The sequence below is a fragment of the Taudactylus pleione genome, unplaced genomic scaffold, assembly GCF_031769625.1.
Source record: "Taudactylus pleione unplaced genomic scaffold, aTauple2 ptg000202l, whole genome shotgun sequence".
NCBI lineage: Eukaryota > Metazoa > Chordata > Amphibia > Anura > Myobatrachidae > Taudactylus > Taudactylus pleione.
Window position 1 is genome coordinate 5,709,749 of NW_028284604.1, and position 23,121 is coordinate 5,732,869.

General features: G+C 38.9%; 1 protein-coding gene across 1 annotated transcript in view; it reads right to left on the minus strand.

Annotated features, from left to right (window-relative positions):
- The window catches only part of TMEM232 (transmembrane protein 232), a 148,539-nt gene that overhangs the window by 35,865 nt on the left and 89,553 nt on the right, over nucleotides 1-23,121 (minus strand). Inside the window, exons 10-11 of the mRNA XM_088477679.1 lie at nucleotides 20,177-20,346; nucleotides 16,070-16,317 (exon numbers count right to left, since the gene is read on the minus strand). Coding sequence (XP_088333805.1) covers nucleotides 16,070-16,317; nucleotides 20,177-20,346 — 418 coding nt within the window. The remainder of the gene's footprint in view (nucleotides 1-16,069; nucleotides 16,318-20,176; nucleotides 20,347-23,121) is intronic.

Genomic DNA, 23,121 nt, shown 5'->3' on the forward strand with positions numbered 1-23,121 from the left:
GCACGCCCCCGTCTTTCAGTATCCTGGCAGAGTAGAGCGCCGGGAGGTGGAGCTGCTCGGTCAGGCTTTTAGACCGCAACAGCCCATCAGGCTATCGGCCCGTCTGGCATTCGCCAGAAGGGCCAGGTGACCAGTCCGGCCCTGCACCCGACATGCCCACTGAAATTGCCTCTCTCTGAAGCTATATTTGTTCTGTGACGATAACCATCAGGACCTATGAGCAGTGTGACTCAGGCGCATGCACAGCTCCTGTCAGGATTTTGCAGATTGGGATGATGCTGTCGGTGTTCTGACCACCGGCATCCCGTCTGCCGGCCATCCATACCCATTCCCCCTATATATCTTTGCTGCAGTCACACAAAAAAGCCCCTCTCGTGCATCAGGTCCTGTGAGACTCCACCGGCGTCGGGCATCTTTTTTACCAATGTGTCTAAGTCGCAATGTGTTACAACTAGGAAGCACTGCTGATTAATTTGATATGCAACACTTATATATCTGTGTGTGACTGAGTCCCTGAATCTGTATACCAAGTGCTACAATGTAGCAGGCGCAGCTTTTTTCATCCCAAGTTCTGTTGTGCTTCATATACAGACTCAGTCGCACACAGATATACAAGAGCTGCATATCAAATTAATCAACACAGTCACTTAGAAACATTTTCGGCAAAAAAGACGCCTGACGCTAACAGATTTGCAGGACCTGGCGGCTCACTCACGCCAGGCAAGTCATGCTGCGTGGCGTGTTGAGGCTAGATGTAAGAGGACACATCTGTAAGTTACTTTGATAGTTTTCTAAATAAATTGCTCTATATCCTTGCCAGCGGCAGTAACAGATGGAAACTGGTGTTCTACTCTCTTTCTTCTTTTCATTACTTTCCAAAGGAGTATATCTGAGAAAAATATTCATTGAAAGATGCATGCCTCAAGAACACTGTTTACTTTTGTTCTAGAAACAATAGAGATATATATATTTTGAATGTAAAGAACTTAACTGAAGAATTGTCTTCTGAAACAGTTTGAACAAAAGTGCTACACAAGAGAACAAGCAGCATTAGTTTATTAATTCATACAAATCACATTATGAGAATTAGTACCTGCTGCGCCGATTACATCAGACAGACCAGCAATGAAAAATGTCCACTTGACAAATTAGAACTTGTGGCTTGTACCAACAAGAACATGGATATCATCAACTTGGCCACTTATTCTCTTTGTATGCATAATGGTGACATGTTGTCAACATGGTCACTATCTTACTCTCAGCTTGGTGACACAGTGGACCTCATTCAGAGGCACTCGCAAAAAGCGAGCGCTCGCTCTGAATCAGGGCGGACGCTTTCTTTTTTAACCCGGCCTCCTGACCACTCGCTAAGCTGTGGGTGACCACCCACAGCTTTTGTGAGCAGCCAGGTGATGGTTGCGATTATCGCAACCATCGGGCTTGCGACGAGACCCTTGTGGTAGGGTCTCATCTGCCGCAAGCCCCAGTGAGCTTTCTGCTCAAATAGAGCAGGAAGCTCACTACTGACATCACAAGTGATGTCAGTAGGGCCGCCCACAAACGGCAGGCGTTCCTGAAGGAACGCCTTCGTTTGACCAGGCACCCCTCCCTGCCAACAAAACGGGGCGAGCTGTTGATCAACATCGACAGCCGCCCCGTTTGTAGCAAGCCCCGGAGCAAGTGAATTTCTCAATCGCTACGGGGCTTGCTCACACGCGCGGCGCGTGCGCAGTGCCCCACCATCGACCCACTTGCGAGCGCATAGCGCTTGTGAGCGGGTCTGAATGAGGTCCTGTGTTAGGTTTCCTTGTCACATCAAGAATAGACTTGTTGGAAGACATTTTATTACATTATTATTTTGAAACACATGTCAAAATCAATGTCGCTACGCAACAACATAATAATACATAAAAATACACACTGGAGCGATGTCAGGCCGATTTGCCATTTCATAAAGACAAATCGCATAATGGTCGCCAGGTTTCATGTGCTGCACATAAAACATAGCAATATAAGTAGCGACCTGTAGTAGTTTAATGAAGGACGGAATGGTTATCGTTCCATCATTCATTAATACGCTCCAGTGTGTACGGGCAATCCCCGTTCAAAGTAATTTGTTCCGATGTCTGAATAAATGCCCGTCGCTCAAGTGTGTACCCAGCTTAAGATCTGCTTAAAAAAACAACATAAACACCATACTGCAGCAGTGGTGCTACAGATCACTCTGCGGCTTGGTTTCATACTATATAGATTGTCTGCAGTTTCAATTTAACTTCATGTCATCTTTTTTTGAGAGGAATGATCAGTAAAATCAGTTGTGTTTGTGGAGACATTCTTTTTCTAATTCCAGCACAAGAAAAGTTACAAGATTCTATTAATGTCAGAAATCTACTTCTCACGTAATACTGGAAAACATGTACATTTATCAGTTGTTATCTATAGACTGCTCAATTGTAAATTAACAGCAAAAACTTATATTGGAGACATACTTTTTTACATCGTTAGCAAAAAGAGGCAATTGAAAATGGCAACCTGTCTGTCTTTTTAAGAAGATCTTTTTTGTAGATATGATTTTGAGATTTAAATCATAACCACAACAGATGACAGTCAGATAACAATGGAGTAAATCAGCATTTAATATATTCAGATTTATTTTTAGTGTCTAAATATTCAGAAAAAAAGAAACACTTAACAGTTGAACTGTTTGTGAAAAAAAAAATTATTAATGAAACATTGGTAAATCATAATTCTTCTTAATACACTATTATATTCCCTTTTACCTTTATTTGGGGGTTAGCAAATGGGTTGTTATTATTATTGTTATTATTAACGTTTATTTTTATAGCACCACAATTTTATTCAGCTCAGTGTAATACTAATAATAATAATAAATAAACACACAATATATCCATACATGACTCCTGAAACGTCCTGGAAACTCCTGAATTTCAGGGAATTCTCCCAGACTCCAGAACTTTGGGGAGTTCTGCTGGAATCTCCGGAGAGCAGGGAACCTTCCCGAATGCTGCCTACTTTCCTAGTGAAGCGGGAGCTTGATGATGTGATTAACAAAAAGACTCCCTTTGTCTCATAGCAAAAAGCAGATACAGTTTTATACTCACTGAAATAATCAGTGCAGTAATGCCTACGGTTCATACAGTACAGTACAAGGTTTTCGTGTTTTCCTTATCATTCCCATAGTGCCCACTTCGCTAGGAAGTGGTTAGGATGCGTGAAGGCCCCCCACTCTACCGTTGGTCTCAAATCTCCGGGAGAGTAGGCAGGTGTGACGTCAAGACGTTTTTATGTTATATTATGATCATTTAAATATACAGGTTCTGATTTACAGTAAAGCTGCCCATCCACTTAACGATGCGGGGGACGACGGCGCAATTACGATGACGTTGTCTCCCGTGGGGTGAACTGCATACACTGAATGTTCAGACGTTCAGTGTTTGCAGATCAATCATCCCTGAACATGACAACCTGACAGTCATGTTCGGGCGATGATTGATGTTAAAAACGACCAGTGGGCGCGCGCATCACTGGTCGTTTTTAACCCGATTTGCGGGCGATTACCAAGCGATGGAGAGGTAACGACTGTCGTTATCGCTCCATCGCTAGGTTTAATCGCCTAGTGGATGAGCTCCTTTATAAGTAAAATTGTGGGTTTTGCATGCACACAAAACTTCATCCACATATTGACATTTCTGCGGCTGTATTTCTAGTTGCACGTACCTTAAAATATGTGCAACTTTAAATCCAGTGTATAGATACGTGTGTGGCTAAAATGTGGCCTTCGTCATCATCTGAATTGAAACTTGTGCAAAGATTAGGAGCTACATGAAGGCGAATATTAAAAATGTATTTAAAAATACATGTAAATGAAAATTAGACCCATCCCTCAGGAGCAATGTTCACTTATGTCTCCACATTGCTATTGCGCTAAACTCACATGTGAATGCCCCTGATCCCCTCTCACATGGCATCACAGTCAGATCAATGATAACAAACAACCTCAGACATTTAACATAGGCAAATATATTTAATGTATTTTGAGAAAGATTTAAAAAACATTACTCTAAATTACATAATTGAAATTTAAAAGTGTTGAAGAATTAGCTAATACATAAAATTATGTGCTTTATGGGCCTGATTCAGAGCCGCTCGTAAGCGGCCGCTCGTTCGCTCCGAGCGATGTTCGCACAACTGCGCATGCGTATGGGTTGTAATACACATGCGCGAACCAGTCAGTGCGGTCGGAAATCGTGTGCTCGCAAAATAGCTAATTTGAGTGACAGGATGAGGCGTTTGTGGGTGGCAACAGGGGAAGGTGCTTGAAAACGGGGAGTGGAGATCCGAAAGCAGGCGTGCCAAACGGTCAAAACGGGCGTTTTAAGGGTGTGCATAATTAACAAAGCAGCGTCATTGACCACGTCAGTTGGTTGTCTTTTAGCCTGAACTGCTCGCATGATTGCGGTAGGAAAATCCAACCACAAAAACTGCAAGCAGTTCAGACGCCTTTCGATGTACTCGATGAATCAAATAAATAGCGGAGGTGACGTATGATGCGAGCGGCCAGGGGGCGTTTTTTTAAAAATAGCGAGCGCATGTTTCGTTCGCTCATTCAGGCATAGAGGCGTCAACAGACCGCAAAGAGCGAGCGCTTAATTTAAATAGCCAGCCCCTTTTTCTGAACGAGCGTCCGCAAATAGCATCCGGCTCTGAATCAGGCCCTATAATTGATAATTATTAGGTATTAGTTTCCAATTTTTTTTTTAAATAATTCCATCAATGCCAAACCAATGTCACTTGCTATAAAAAGTCAATCTCTATGCACTAGTATTGTTTCCTAAAAAGAATAGATCACCCACTTTGTTTAGAGTGTAATCGATTCCTGGTAAAGGTGACAGCTGACAGACAAAGTACTTCTGGCATACAGCCTAATAGACATCATGCTATTATACATTTTATTGATTGGTTTCTTATGGGATTCCAAATTACATTACTGACAGCTTCTCATTGTAGAAAATGGTAAATGTTAAAATAAATTGTATAAGCAATATTTACCTAAGGTAAAATTAGAGTTGGAATCTATATGTATCATTATATTGCTTACATAATGATTTCTGTCAACTGTACACATTATATGCATACTTTTACCAGGCCATGATCATATAATCTTATAATACTCCCAATTTTGGTTATATTTTTCAGGCTACACTGACTCTGCAGAAATAACTCCATCACACAAAACATTGCTGTAGCCTCCAAATCTTATAGCATTCTCTGAAAACCTCCTCAGGCAAGTTACACTGTCAGATTCCTGAGGCTATTCTGCCTGATTATCACCCTCTACCCAGTTCCCACAAAACTTACATGCACTTTCTATTCTCAAACAACCCTCAGACCCCTCTGACCCGCAAACTGACATTGCCGTGTGACTAGATCACACAGATACTCAAAACGCTTTTTACTCTTGCAACCTGTCTGGACTAATATGCAAAATGTGAGACTAAGGGGAATAAGTATTAATAATGAAGGAACTGCTGCGATAATTAAGTATCTGTATCATGGCAGATATTTTCAGTTTTAATGAAAATATGCCAGCTATGTACAAAGGGAAACTCGCAGGGACAGTGGTTACTTGCGAGTTATATCCCCATCATATTGTAGAAGTCTTTCATGTTTGTGAAATACATCTCCAGGAATAGCATGTGCACAGTGTCAGCTTCTGCTGCCAGTTCGGAAGATCTCTCGCCTCTCCTAAGCCTGCATAGGCTTAAAGCAGTTTACACCATCTGAAGATGGTGTAAACTAACGGGCAAACTCTGAAAGGCTTCACTTTTTGCAGTTTGGTACCTAGGGGTGTTAAAGCGAAGAATCATGTAGAAGCATGACTCCATTTTGTGTTCAAATGCTAAGAAGAAATTATATTCTGTGTGAGACATTGTGCCTGAGAAAGGCCTCATTCCTTATCTATCTATTCTAGCTTTTAGGAATGTATTCATATAGAATAACTTATGTTAGCCAATTAAGACTATATTAGAGTGTATTCATCCTTTGTATTCAATTCTGATTTATATGACAGGAAAGATAAGAGATTCTAAGGTTCTATTGAGAACAATGGTGTAAGTTGTCAGAGACTGTCTTATACCAACGATTTATAGTGTCTAAGACTAGACATAGCAAATAAATCTCTTGAGAGATGTCATATAGATTTATATCTATAGATATTAATATTCATTTATTGATAAGTTAGGCAATACTGTGTCAGAATCACAGCTTTATCAAATGTAGCCTTTGATAAAGATGTGATTCTGACACAGCGAAATGCATCATGGATTGGTTGCCATACTCTCCACCACCTTCTTTAACTAAAGGAGTGCCAGCCGCATGGTATACCAACGTGCCTTTCCAGCCATACCAGCTCACCACCATACCTATGCTGAGGGGACCGGATATATGCAAAAGCCTGCCAGCATTGCTAATTAGGACCCCAAATTCGCAATTTGGTCTGGACTAACAATACAGCACATGAGCTCTAATATCATTGGAACACAATATGCCTCTGAGCACCCATGGACTAGTTATTTGAATGGTGGATTGGATGATGCTCTTTTATTCTTATGATTATATGCACTGACTACTATATTATTTATGTTTTTTATGCATCTATTAGCTATTAAATATTCTCTTTGCATTTTGAATAGACTTTCTAGCACTGTTATTCTGCTGTTTTAAACAAAAAGTTTAAGATCAGATGCTTCAAATGTCACAAGTTGGGACACAAAGCCTCACATTGCAGACTGAGTGTATCATGTGGCACCTCATCACTTATGTGTGACAGCAGGAATGAGTCAGCCTTGAAAATAGCAGACAACCACCATAGAGACTGCTAATACTTGGACTCAGGAACCACAAGGCATTTCAGTTGTAATAAGAATTAAAGTCAATATGGCCGTGTGACTCAACTAGAGTCTGTGGTGTGGAAGGCAAGGATTTATATGCTACTCATGTCGGGACAATTACACTGCCTAAGAGTAGGTGGCCAGGCAATTTTCACTTACGTGGAAGATGTACTGTTTATACCTGATATAGGGGCTAACCTATGCTATGAGTGTTCTTGACAGAAAGGCACCCAGAGTTTGCAAAGGGTCGGAGTGTTGTGTACAACCAACGAGGGACTGTTATTGATGTAGCAACCTGGTACCCCAACCAATACATTCCTGACACCGAAAGATATCATGTAATGATGACTCACTGATCAAATTGGTCAGCAAAAAAGCAGCATGGAGAATCAAGACAAATAAGATGCCCAAGAGAGACTCTTTTCACAAAACTACTCCAGTAGAACATAATCAAGATGTTGTAACACCACAGGAGATTGTGGTGCTGGACAAACCTGAGGCTGGAAGCATGCAAGAAAGTACCAGTTGGAAAGTAGGCATTCCATTAGGAGTAATAATGGGAAACCCCCAAGAAGGTATGATAAAAAAATATGCAAACTTCACTTACTGTGTTCCTCAAAAACTCCACGAGTGATGTCAAGTGATGACTGGTATGATTGGAAGTCAACTATAGATAAGCAGCTTGTAAGCCTAGATGAAAACTATACATGGACTGGTGCAGACAGTCTGGGAAATCATTAGACCATGAAGAACAATCTTTTTTTAAATAAATTAAATACTGACGGAAGCCTTCACTCAAAAGAACTATTATTAGCCTTTATTTTTATGGCACCAGAAGGGTGCCACAGTGCCTTACAAATGAGCAAGACAAGAAAACAGTGACTTACAGTACAAAACAATTCAGGACAAGGGCATGGTTTATAAACATTGCTGCATCCGTGATCATAACACTCAAATATGCAGCAGGGCGGCAACAAACAAAGATTAGGTGCCATTACAGGGAGTATAAGATAGTGTAAGTAAGGGAAAGGTGAACATCAGGGAAGAGGGCCCTGCTTGTGTGAGCTTACATTCTATAAGGTGAGGGGCAGAGACAGGGTGACACAATGTTGATGTTTTGTTTTGCAAAATGTCTTTGCCTAACCCTTATTGTCTTCCATTGCAGGAAAGATACATGAAATGTGATGCACGAAATGTGTCCTGAGATGGATGGCAGCCTTGACCGAGGGAGGTGTTGGAAGGAGTACACTCATGCGCTGCCTACCTCCAACAGTCACTAGGTTCAGCTACACCTACATGTAGAGCTGAGCCTAGTCTGAACTCTGACATACTACTACATACTACTGCGCATGTGTGTCATCTCCGCACGTGTTTACTCACCAGCATTCATAAGGACAGGATGGATTCTATAGCCTCCCACCAGAGTACACACCAGTACAGCCAGTACCCTATACCACCACTGATTCACTGAAGGACTTTGGGGCTATCATCAGCCAATACATTCGTCCAGCTCATGTCCAGTGCACTACAACGTCTAGCATTACCCTAAGCTCCAGGCTGCTGTATTCCACACAGATTGCCTACTGAGGTAACACTTGTGATATCCTTGCGTCTATGTTACTTGCTCTTCTGACAGATTACAATAAACCTAAGAAGTGAATAAGTGTACTATGTGTGGACTAACCACCAACAGCACCAACAACTGCGTTATACAAACTTTACCATCAGCATATTGCCCAATACAAGTGTTCCTGGGTTTAACTCCATATGTGGAGGACTTTTGCACTAAGCACAATGGACCTCATTCAGACCAGCTCGCAAGCGCCGAGCACCCTGCGCACGCGCAGCGGCCGCACTGCACGTGCACAAGCCCTGGAGCGAGAGAGAAATTCTCTTGCTCCTGAGCTCACTACAAAAGGGGGTGATCAACAGCTCACCCCGTTTTGTAGGCATGGCGGGGGTGTGGTTTCACAAGCGGAGGCGTTCCTTAAGGAATGCCTGCCATATTGTGGGCAGCCGCACTGACATTAGCAGTGATGTCAGTGCAGGGCTTCCTGCTCGATTAGAGCAGGAAGCTCCCTGGGGCTTGCGGTTGCCAAGACCCAACCTTAGGGTCTTGTCGCAAGTCCCGGTGGTCGCGATGGTCTTGACCAATGCGACCATCAACCTGGTCGGTCGCTAAAGCTGTGGGTGGTAACCCACAGCTTAGCTAGCGACCAGGAGACCGCACTTCAAAAGAGAAGCGGCCGCCCACATTCAGAACGAGCGCTCGCATTTTGCGAGTGACTCTGAATGAGGGTCAATATGCTACATACAGTACATGTTGCTATTACTATCTGCTGTCACTCTACACTCTGCTAATACTGGTTACAATCTGTGTAAAATCAGGTATACAGATATTATCCCCCTAACGGAAAATAAAGGGGTTAATTAAATTACATGCAAGGGGGCAAGTTGTCATTTCAAAGGTGCAGAAACGCTGGCAATGGCAGCCCAACTCTAGTTAATTTAATTGACACAAATTATTTTTTTTATTGTGTCTTCTTGTCCTCTTTCAAGGCTGTACTCGTGTAACCTCAACTGACAAATTGGACTGAGCATCTTAGCTGCGGTGTCTCCGGAATTCACATAAGCAATTATATTTTTTTAATCATGTGACCATATTTATTTATGGGTCTTTAAGAAATAGAAAAATTGTAAAGGATACAGCACTAGTGAGTTCCGTTTTATTTATAGATGAAATTAGAGTTCTATTTCTGTTTCCTGTGTAGAATTTACATCTGGATTGAGCAATCAGATAAGATTTAGCAACTTGTTTCAAAGTACACATAATTATTGGTATATCTGTGTAGTGATATTATTAACTATAAGGGCTTCCTTGTTCTTGTTTTAGGTCACATGTGGATAATCTTTTGAAAAGCTGTGACTACACTTTGTCAGTTTACTAAGGACTCTATTGTGCTCGGGAGGGTGTGGTTTTGTTTTCTCTCTCTCCCTGGGGCATATTCAATTAGGAGTGAGAACAGAAAAAATCCCGCACCTGCAAAGTTTTTCCCGCAGGTGCAGGATTTTTGCTATTCAAGTAGGTGCAGAGTTTTACATTTTGTGAGTGGGAATTTTTTTCTTGCAGGCCAATTTTTCCTAAAATCCAACTTTTTGGGTAAAAATGGTCTGAAATTGCTCTGGGTCCCCTGCGGCACCCCCCTTAATAATTAATTAAGTAATTGGACGTTTCCAATAAGCTTAATTGGTCCAATAGATACTCACCTTCTGGCAGCGCTGTTCTCTATTCTGTATCTCCAACATGCTAAAGGCACTTCCTGCAGACTGGGTGAGTATGTGAGAGCGCTGTCATGCCTGGAAGTGTGTGTGTGTGACCCCCCCTGTCATGCGCGTGACTCCCCTGTTATGTGTGTGACCCCGTGACCCCATCCAGTGTGTGTGAGTGTACGTGACCCCAGTGTGCTGTGCAGTGACTTACCTCACTCTTGTCGTCTTCTCCGACACAACAGACAATAGTAACCAGTCCAGGGAGTGAGTAGAAGCAGCAGCCGGACACAGCAGAGACTGAAGCCACCGGTATCGGTGAGTTACTTTTTTTTGCACCGCAGGGTATTCAATGCTGAAAACCCTCCGTGCATTTTTGAAAAATTGGATACCATCGGTATCGCTAGCGTACATACCCACGGTGATTCAAAATTGGTTCATGTGATTTTTTGCGGTTAAAACCTTGCAGCCAATTGAATATGTCCCTATAGCTATTTATTTGTACATCTAGAGTATTTGTCTTTGTGCCATACCTTTAAGTAAGCTAACAAACTGGTTCTCACAGGGAGCTAGCATTTATTAATAACTCCCCCCTCCCTCTAATAATTTACATTCACTGAACCACTCCAAGACAGAAATATAGCTTAATTAAAAGCTGCATAACTACACCTTAGTATTAAAGAAATCTAAGATTTATAGGAAAAAACTGTCATGAATTAGTGAGCAATGCGGACATAGTGATATGGCGGTCATAAAACAGGAATACTTATTTAGAATTTATGTGCGAGTGCTAGCTAAATACTGCATTCACATGTGAAATTGCATTTTTTATCTGTGTCCAAATCAGTGTAAATCTAATGTATGTTTTTAATTTATGAGACCATCTTTTTATGTTCCAGTGAGGCTGATACAATTACCACAGCACTACATCAATCCAGCCTGTATAAAATGCATTAGCACTACTGTATATCTGTAGCTGTACAATAAATACTACCTGAAGGGTTTGCAAATTTCACAGAACAGGGATGAGAATTAAATGTCAATTATACTGTATACTTTGGGTCAGCTTCCATCTGTAAAATCTTAAATATTACTTATACAGTAGGCTAAATTTGCAAGGTTAATCTCTTTAACTTTGTTCCAGTTTGCATTCTCGAGTAGTACCAAATTCAATCAAACATCTGTAAAAAAGTACCAAAATCGATCATTTCTATTATTTTGGTTTAGCAAAATAGATTTTTTTTGTATTATTTTAGAAAAAACACAAAACTGGGCACTAATCTTGATAGGCAACAATTACAACTGGAATGAACTGCTGCAGAGAATTTGCTGAAACCTCAATAGTAATAACATAAAAAGGAAGTGCTGTTCAACCAGATAAACAATTTATTGTACACAAACAAAGTCAAATATTCACATTTATAAAACCATAAGTCAATAACAATATTAGATACGAATATGCGTCCATACATGCCTATTCTCCCGATTTGGCCGTGAGCCTCCCGAAAATTGGGTGCCGCTCCCGGCCCCCGGGAAAAGTAGGCAGGCCTCCCGACCCCTCCAGTCCGCCCGCAATGTAGCTCCAAACCCCCGCAGTGGAGGGGCTGATTACGTGATTCGCACTGAATCGCGTCATCATGTTCCGCCCCATGCATCGCAATGCCGGAAATATCGGAATTGTGTAGCGGGGCGGAGCCTAAATGTCGTGATCCCATGGCTCCGCCCCCAGTTCTGCCACTAAGCGGCTTGTAATGTGTCCGACCACGCCCCTCTATACAGACCACACTCCCTCTGCTAAGCCAACCTGGCTGCTCCCTCTTGGAGGAAGCAGCCAGGATGTAGGCAATTATGTATGCATCTAGTAAGGAATGTTGTGCACAATAATATATCTTTTAAAAAAACATGTAAATATATATTACCATCTGCTCTCAATCTATCATTAAACATTTCTTAGCTATAAACTGAGACCACATTTATTATAATCAGTTATTTAGTCCACAGTTTAGCAATTAGCTCCAACCTGGTAGTGACACGAGTCTATACGCTAATAGGCAATAGTATGTCCAGTTAATATATCTATCTACAAATTGTCCTTGTGGTACAAATAATTGGGCCACAATAGTTTTACAGTCCACAATACATTCATGTGCTAGTCCCTGCTCTAAAGCAATAATAGCTGACCGAATCCTCTTACCTCCCAGTCACTGGTAATCCTATTGTGCAGCTGATGGGGAGGAACTAATTATTAATGTGGACCGAATTTGTATTCCCAGCCACTTGCAGAGCTTCACTCAGGCATGTGAGCGCATTAATCCAAACTTGCAACGCGTTTCTCCACATATATTATAAATCATCAGCTGCTGCCATTTACCGGATTGGTTTGAAATATATAACTTAGTAAATTGCTGTAATGTTTTTTTCAACACACCAACACACAAAGTACCATTGTTTGCAGATACACCCTGTGATCTCACAAAAACACCCAGGATGCTCAAACATTGTTAAATGAAAACTGTTGATATGAAATCTAGTGCATGTATGACCTAAAAAAACAGGCACATCTCATTCACAATTCCTATTTTTTTTACAGCATCTTTCCTCCCTTTCACTCTCTCACATCATGGCATATATTTGCTGCTATACTCCTACAGTGTTAATATGTGGCTAACCTCCTTTATATGCACTATAGCAGGTCTGGCCAACCCATGTCTCTCCAGCTGTCCCAGGATACCCTCCCACTAATCAGCTGGTAAAACATGTCTGAACTTGTAGTATCACAACAGCTGGAGAGTCATAGGTTGACCAGGCGTGCCCTGTAGTAACATCCACAGTATTTATCTCCCTTTTTGGGCTTATTTATTAATAATAAAAATTGCCCTGAAAATTAACATTGACATAAACTTTTAACACATTTCTTAATTGTATATGATTAAAAAAAACAACAGACATTACCTGAGCTGGCAAACAGAGCTGAGCTTTACAGGATTAATCAAAGCGCAAACCATCTTATTGTAATACAGCAACTCTTTCACCCCTGAGTTTCCCTAGCAGCTAATAGACTGCTTTATATTCCCCTATTAAAAAAAGACTAGAAGATAGAACAATATTTAAAATGTTTTCAATTATTTATGACTGAATTATTCAAGATTTTCATTTTACCACTTCTAATGAAGTGGAGAAAATGAATGTAATAAAAAGAAAATGAGATACTATATATACCCTTTTACAGATTCTGCACTATATGTGTTGCATGCAGAAAATGTATTTACGTCAAATGATTGTCTGATTTATTTTTTAGGAAGAGGTGTTGCCTACACAGAAATATTTACACATAGAAACATATCTTCATTAGCTTCACTTACTGCAGGTGTCAGTCTAGGAAGAGACTTCACAATAAATGGACAAATCTCAAAAATATAATTGGCTAATCATGTCCCTAACTCTCAAAGTACAATCACAATTTGTGCCATAGCGTCACGGTGAGCAGGGTCACATAAAGCGAATCACTGTGAACTCACTGGGGATCTGGGATGCTGCGAGTCTTATGGACATTCCGGGAGAGTAGGCAAGTATATGACTCCAGCGAGGTCAAACAGTCCATAATAATAAGCTGATTAATAATAATATTAAGACAAAAAACACAATCTTTTACAAAAATATTTTAAATAAAAGTGTTTCTGTATTATTTACAAAAAAAGTTTTTTTGCTTTATCTCTATTATGCAATGTAACTTAAGCATAATGGACAGGGGTCTTACATACAGTGATATTGCAATTTAGTAAGAGGAAACATTTTCTGGATAATGCTGAAAGTTACTTTCAGTTTTGGAGAACTGCAGTGGACATGGAAGACAGGGCTGCGATTGGGGAAGAATCTTTTTAAGTTAGAGTTTTCATATGACATCACAATCTTGGTTATAGAAAAGTTATCCCTATTCCATTTCAAATGCCAACTCCAACTTTAACCCAAGCATAAAATTTGGTTCATTGTGTAGTGAAAAGAAAATATTAAGCCGGTTAATTACCACTAAGCTTTTTTGTAAATTATGAATATATAAAAATGTCATGTGTTCAAATGTGAAATTAGAATATATTTGCACTTTTAGGGGTTTATTTATTAAGCATATTAGAGTCATATTCAATTGGCCGTGATTTTTTCAATAATATTGGACTATAGGATTTTTCCCGCAGGCGTGAGGATTTTGCTATTCAATTGGACGTGAGAATTTTAGCCATAGCAATTTCTATAGAAATGAACGCGGTTTATTTCTCGCAGCCCCAGAGCAGGTGCAAAGTCAGAGAAAATCCCTATTTTAAGTAAAAAATGTCAGGACTTGCTTCAGAACCCCATGGACACCCCCCATCCCAATGACTAATTAGGGAACTGGAAGTTTCCAATTAGATTAATTAGTCCATGTTATTATTGGGGTGTAAAATGCCCTTAAATTACCCCAAATCAACTTGTTCTTTTTTATGCACCTTAAATTTAAAGTATTATTTAAATGAAAATGTATTGCTTTTTATAATTTGTTTTTACTTTCTTTCAATTTAAATTGGCCTCAAATTACCCCCCCCTAAAAATCACCTTTTTGAAAAATTGTTGTGATGGCCATGGTAATTTTTGACGCAAAAATCTTGAGGCTACTTGGATTTGCCGCTCAGTATCCAACTCGCTGCAAGTAGCAGCTGTGGATACTCACCGGAGCAATTCAATATTGCTCCAGTGTGGTGACAGCTGACCTGAAATCAGCTGTTCCAGCAATCTCTAACACTGCTACTTCAGTTTTCACTGCCGAGTCTGACTTGGCAATGTTAGTGCACATGCGTGAAATGGGTTTACGACTGCATACAAAAAAAACAACATCCTAGAGGAAGAAACGGGATCCGGGAATCAACACTATGGCATAGGTTCCCACTGTGAAGTTTCGAAAATGTACTATTTTCGGAGCTTGAAGAATTGAGGTCCTTATAATATTGTATGGGGAATGGGGATGCTGGCCTAGATCGAGACTGATAGGTAAGCAGGATATATTTGTGATATCTACTTTATTACCTTTGTAATGAATGGCCCTGATATCTACAAAAGTAGTTGAAAATGTTAATTTTTACCTAATTCTTTAGAAATTAAGGTATAATGAATAGAGAGAGTGCAAATGTTTATTTTACCTCTCCTCCTCCTGCTTCCCGTACCTGTAAACATTTTGAGTTGGAACAAAACAAAATAGCAAGTAACTTTGCACCTTGGCAAAACCATGTTGCACTGCAGGAGGGGCAGATGAAATATGTGTAAAGAGATTTTGATTAGGGATGGGTGCGTCCTAGCTCAAGCCTAAATTGCAGTGTAAAAAAAAGCAGCCCTTGCTTTACAGTATGATTTGTCCAGGTGTAAAGGTACTTGCTGTTTTTTTGTTTTGCTCCCAACTCAGAATCAGGACCTATGATGTAAGTCTCATCATATGCAAGAGAAAAACAGCTCAAATTGTGCAAAATAAATTTCTTTGCTAAAAATTAAATAAAATGCAGTGAAATAAAAATAATAAAATAACTCCAACAAATGCATAATACACGATTGCTTTTAAAAGTACATATTTACAAATAATCAATGACTTCCACAAATAATTAAAATAAAATGTAAAGACCATAGACCATACCATGAATACATTGATTGCAGCCCTAAACTGCTTATTCATTAAATCTCTTTAAATTGTTTTTCATTTTGTACCCTTTAGTTTTAAATAGTGAGATAACAAATATTTTCTAAATGATGGTGCAGACGAAGTAAGGGTAAACTATATAGTAAACTAATGATAGAGACAACATTTGTACTTATTAATGTGCTGTATTTACTGTAACTCACAGTAAAGTTAAAATACCTTCTAAAGTATTTTATACCTTGAAGAGAGATGTGGTGCTTTCTTCTCCACACTGTGCTCTATTACATCTGAAGCTTTTCTAGGTATCGGTCTTGCAAAACGTTTTCTTGGCGTAGGGATGTAGGGCACAACAGGTGGTAGGAACTGCTGAGATAGAGCACTTGCAAGTCTGCATCCGACATGCTGAAAAAAGGCCAGGCTCCCAGAGTCCGATGAAGACTTAGTACTTGCACTAATAAAAGGATTTGATGGCCCATTTAGTTCAGCCTTAGGAAAAGAAAACCATGAAAAAAATATTAACAGTTGAATTAGTGTATATAAAACATAGTTACTGTGTTCTGAAAAGGCTTGAATGTGAGAACAAGTCAGCCAAATCCTAATGGAGAAATGTTTTAAAGGCCTTGGTCTCTGCTGTAATACAGTGTGTACAGTTTGTGCTCACAAAACTGTTTCCAAATTGCTTGTTGCTTTCATTGTTTACTTGTTGCCCAAGAAGTTTGAATAGCAACAAAAAAACAACTCTGGGGTGGCTTCATGATGTAACTTTTATAATATGGAATAGAGTGCTTACGGTATTGATTACTTGTAAGTCCACATGAATGCACAGGAAACCCTGTATCATTACTAAATAAACTCACTGGAGGCAAAAAGAATTATAGCCATTTTGTCAGGAAGAGTTTCTCTATTTTTTTTTTTTAATTCACATTTTTTTTTATTAGCTGATGTAATCTTATAAATTAACACATTCATCTTTGTAGATAAAAATAAACCAGGTTTAATACAAGTTACATTCACTGTGTGTGCATTGTATTCTCGAAACTTGACAAAACTGATATAATAATAATGTAAAGGAACAAGCACCTGAAAATGGAATTTTCCTGATAAAAAGGTAAGATGTCATTTGATACAGTTATTGAGCTTGAAAAAATAGATAAATTCATCAAATGTAACCTTTTGTTTTGATTCAAAGAAAGGCAAAAGAGACAATTATTTCCAGTAAGGCAGCTCCCAAATTAACCTCACTTGAACCTCATTGGCAAAGAAACCCTGGCCATATTAATTTCCTGGATCATTTGTCTTATTCAGCCTATTTACTCTCACATGACATATTTCTGTGTGGACACTGAAAACAACATTCATCCAGTATTAGTGAATGCCTATCTCAACTTATTTCTGACTCTTATCTACTCATACTAGTATTTCTGACCCATCACTCACCGGGTCACTAGCTGCTGCGGACGCCATATAGCCTTATCCTCTCTCTTTCTCTCCAGCCACATACCTCAATGTCCTCTACAAGCTCAAGCCCCCATTGTCTCTCCAGCCTCATGCCCCTTTGTGTCTCTGCAGCATATGCCGTCAGTCTTTCATCTCTGACCTCCCTCTGTCCCTGTTAACTGTCACCCCCAGACTCTCACTTTTAATTGCCATACATTGCTGGTGATTTGAGACTCCCCCTCCTAACCCATGAATAATAAATCCAGCAGTTTGGAAGTCAAAACCACTGGTGGTGCCTTTTAGTAACTTTCCCTTCATGAATTGATAGTATGGTGCTGATGTAGAGTGAGTACCTTGCATAAATTCGCATTGTGCATGCTAAGATTGTGTATACGCATATATACCCAAGCAGATTTGCATGACTCTGCGACTCCTACCTGTGCCTGGATGAGCAAAGTGGGGTGGATCCAGGGTGTGCGAAGTACACAGGACCCTGGGCCCAGGGGTCCTCGCACACTGTACACCCTGCACAAGTGTGTTATAAGGGTCTGTAATGCATGTCTAGTGTAGACCAGAGGCATTTGCTACTTTTGCCAACCAGAACGCATCTCAAGTTATGGATATTATTAGAAGTAAGCTATTTCTGCATATGGTTTTTATACACATTTTGTGACCAATTATGCATTAAATCCTAAGGGGTAAATGTAATAGGCAGAGATATCAGAGAACTGGCGTGATTTCATCAGATAAGTCTATAGATTTAAAGCAGCAATTATTTAAAAGGCAAAATCAACTTGGTTTTAGCTTTTAAATTATTGCCACTTTAAATCTGTCTTTATTTGCCAAAATTAGGCTGTCTCCCTCAGAAATCGTACCCTATTACATATACCCATATATGTCTATCCATCACAGGTACACTTTAATATAAACAACATTTGCAAAATGACAATTTGAGCTTTTTTAATACATAATAACTTTTATAGTAACTATTGAAAGTATATGGTTGCTGACACTATTCTTAGTATTACATCAAGATAACATAAAGACAACACAGGAGTCAAAACTAATGTAGTTCTTAATCTAAAAGTCAATTGAGCAATAAGAGTTTATTGTATAATTAAAAGAAACTGCACTATACAAATTCAATGTTTCTAATAACTTCATTATCTGCATGGAATAATATATTGCTCTATTAATTTGGAATGTATTATCAAATGTTACTATTTATACATTAAAAAGAGAAAATGTATGCAGTCTGAATAGTTAAGTAATTCAATATTTTGATAATGTCTCTCAGATGCCAAGTATTTTTCTAAATTAACAAAATTACATTCATAGCATCTGTGGCATCTTAAAATACAATCTGATTAATGCTACATATAAATTATTTAGATACAGCACCAGATGGCTGAGGGTGGCGATGTTCGGTGTAAGTCAGAGTTTTGCCAACATATGCTGTTAAATTGATTAAACAAAGGAGTCTTGCTGAAATTATTGTGCATCATTATCTATATTATATAATATTTTCCATAAACCTTAATTCTACAGATAAGTGCCATTCTGCTCTCTTTTGACTCATATTTATCTTTACCTGTCTGAACTAATAGGTTTATTTTTTAAGCACAGCACAGTTGTAATAGATTGTCATTTCTGGTATTTAGATTTAAAATGTATTATAAAATTTACTTCAGCAATGTAATTTTTCTAAGCTTTCATTCCCTTGTAAATTTTATGTAACTTTTGTTATGTTGGACAACTCTTTTATAACTAGCAAATTAATAAAAAATCCTAAAAGTTTAGTTTTCACAAGGGTGGGAATTCTACTTCACTTTTAATGCAACCTAGTCTTATAAAATAATAGTACCATACACTAAAATTACATACAGTACATACATGAAACAAAGAAATAAGATTACAGGTATTGTGCCATTTTCCACAAGTAATATTTAACTCATAATTATTTTTCAAAAACTCAAACCCCTGTGCACCCAAATGATTATGATTAAATGGAAAATATTTTTACAACTGTTTAATACATTTGTGGAGTAGATTTTATGTCCAGAGCAACTTTCAAATCATATATGTGTCTCAGCATTTCATTTAAAATTGTGGAACTAAATATAAAAAATAAATCTAATCTGGTCAAAGAAGCAATATGTTAGCTTGGCTAATCAATAAATGATCAGTTCTATCATGGATTTGGTTAAACACAAGATGACAATATTTTGGTCGAGTAGACTGATGGCTGTGCGTGGTATTGGCTAAAGAAACAGGGCATACGCAGTACAGATCATCCACCAATATTCTCAAGCCTGCCTAATTCAAATCTGAACAGTCCATGATGATTTTCTGTGGCCATCACAAAATACAGCATCAACTGTCCATATGATCAGCATGAGTACACATAAGTGTGTGTATAAAGGGCTTACAGTTTTCTATTTTATTATATAGAATGCCAAATCCATATGCATAGAGAGATGCCTCTTAGCATAAGGCGTGATTTAATATATTAAAAAATGTGCAACTTAAATATTATCCCAATAATTAATCATTGCATAGTTATTAATAGTTATTATGTATTTGCTTCACTATTATTTTCCTATTTTATTATCTTTGTGTTGTACTATTTATGTCTATTTCCAGATTTTAGCCATGACTTGCAGAATATTTCAAGTACAATAATTATTACCTACAGTAGCTTTAGGACTATTTCCAGGTTCACTTTTCTGTAATGTTTTTATGGTTTACATGGCCAAATGTAATTTATATACTTAAGCAAAATTAGATTAATATTTGCCAGGTACATTATTAGCAGTAACATTTTTTATTAGTTAAAGGGCAACCACAGTTTGTCATATTCACGAGTATAGTACATGTAACCCTTATTGACTTTTCTGTTATTACAAACCTCTGCTATTTTCACAGCATCCAGGGCATCCTTTTGTACACTTTTTCTTTGGTCCAGTGCTTTCCATATTGCATTTCTGAGGCCATCTCTGTTTAAATCCCATTGAAGTTCATGACAGATTTTTACAAGATTGTAAACTGTACAGTATGAAATAATCCATTTTAAATGGTCTGCAAAATATGTCATAATCAGAGTTACCAGAATTAAAACAGAAAAACCAATTACATATGCAATATGGCTAAACTAAATTAGTTATCAAGAAAAAGTTCTGTCCCATGTACAGTATATTAAGAAAGGGCTGAATTTTATGACTATATGATATATAACTACAAGTATATTTAATAAAATATTGCCACAACACAAAGGGTTTTTATTAAGTAAAATGTTTTATTTCTTCAGAAAAACAGTCAAAAATGATTCCCAGCAGAAACATAGGTTGCATTAAAAAAAACTTAAATTTTTGAGGGCATCATTTTAAAAAACTATAAATCTAAAATAAAAAAATATAAAAAATAACTTTCAGATATAGGGGCAGATCCAATTGGATGCAAGGTGTAGCGATGTAAAAAAAAACCTCACGCTCTTCGCGCCCAATTTTGGATTACTGCGGGTATGCACACTTCTGATACCAGTGGTATGCAATGAAAAAAAATTGGTTGCGGGGCTTTCAGAGCTGAAAACCCTGTGGCGTGTGAAAACACAAGATACTTACTTGTCCGGAGGTCTCCGTGGCTCCCGGTGGCCTCCCCTCCATCTTGCCACTGCTGGGAGCACCCGGTACAGGGGGTGTACACACGTACAAACACTCACAAGCGCTCACACACACACTCACCCTGACACTGCTTCGGAAGGTGAGCAATTAAGGACTAATTAAGTTAATTGGAAACTTCCAATGGCTTATTTAGTCCTCAGGGGGGGGTGCCGCCGGGGTCCAGAGCAAGTACAGCTGATTTTTTCCTAAAATTATTGATTTTAGGACAAATCAGACTTGCTCTGGAGGTGCGAGAAAAGAAAGATTCAGTGATTTCTATAGTTTCAGGCACCTTATTGAATAGCAAAACCCTGCGGATGTGGGAAAAACCCTGCGCCATGGGTTTTTTCAAATATTCCGCCCGCAATTGGATATGCCCCTTAATTTAAATATATTTTCCCTACACACAACAGACATCCTGCTAGTAATCATTATTTAAAGACATAGCAGTTTTCCTCCTTTAGTAGAAAATTGCTGACAGAGAATTTAATTAAATAAACAAAAACCAACAAACAATAAAAGTAATAAGTTGATCTAAAAATGTTGCTTCTCTCTTTCCATTCCCTTGCAATTACAACATCACACTTTACCATAACAGACTTATTGGGCAATTCCCATTAAATTCCAAGTGACCAGAGCCTTATATATGTTTGGACCATGTAACACAATATGCCATGTAGCACACTGCAGTGTCATCCTCCAAAATAATTAATTTGTTTGCTAATTACATAAAATTAAATAGAGTTAACTATCTCATATATATTCAAACCAATAACAGAATAATACAGTGTAGTGCAAGATTAAGGTAATAGTGAAATGTATTAAAAGCTGAAAGTGTCACCCAGGGGTGTTGGGTGAGCACCAGTGCTATCAGCATGAGCCTGGTTTTTGCTAGGGGGATGATCCACATTTTTGGGAGACCTGTCCTATGCTGTACAGACTGGAGTATGACCAGCCCAGCCTTTCATAGCCTGGTGCTGATTGATAATTTTGCAGAGGGGCACAAAGTGTTTTGTCTCCCTGCATTACAGGTAGATAGACCAGGTTATGAGCGTTGGATCTTAGGCCCTCATTCAGAGCCGCTCGTTAGCGGCAGTACGCTCGTTCCGAGCGATGTTCGCACATCTGCGCATGCGTACGGTTTTTAGTACGCATGCGCAAACCAGTCAGTGCGACCGAAAATCGTTTGTACGCTATATAGCGAGTGCCTGCTGTTTTGAGTGACAGAATGAGGCGTATGTGGGTGGTAACAGGGGAAGGTGCTTGAAAACGGGGGAGTGGAATTAGATCGCAGGCGTGCTTAAAGGTCAAAACGGGCGTTTTAAGGGAGTGCATAATTAATACAGCAGCGTCATTGACCACATCACGTTTTTTTTTTACTCAGAACTGCTCGCAAAATAGCGGTTGAAAAAACCAACCACAAGAATAGCGAGCAGTTCATACGCTGTACGATGTACTCGATTAATCTAATAAATAGCGGACATGACGTATGGTGCGAGCGGCCAAGGGGCGTTTTTATCAAAAAAACGAGCGTATGTTTTGCTCGCTCGTTCAGACTTAGAGGTGTGAACAGACTGCAATGTGCGAACGGATCATTTGAATAGCCACCCCTTGTTTTTGAACGAACGACCGCAAATAGCGAATGGCTCTGAATGAGGGCCTTAGTTCACTTTTGTTGGGGTGCGTGGGGTGCATGGGCACCTTCTAATTTATTTATTTACTGTTTTTTTAACAACACAAAGGTCCATAATAAATTAATAATGTTCCCTATCATCAGCATGGTCTTTGCACCAGGCATACATCATCTGGATATTTGGCTTCCTCAGCATAGACTGCATCTCCAGAGGGTGTGCATCACTTAGGTGTGTACATTATTGGTGTAATTAAATTACACTTGCATGCCCTTGTTCCACCTCCCTTGGTGTAGGGGACCACAATGCAAATGCAATCCATGTTGTATTCACAGTAAAACAAAGCAGGAGATCATGGTGTTAAAAAAAAAACATAACTAAAATTAGCATTTTAAAATAATTAAACCGCATACCTAAACAACCTGCCAGGTTTCCTTCTTGCAATTTTTTCTAGTGAAATGCACTTAAAGGTCATCATTGTGTGAATTATTATAGTGTAATTCAATACAATCACAATCTGAACCATTATAATTTAATATTTGGATGTCTAATAAATATTTTAT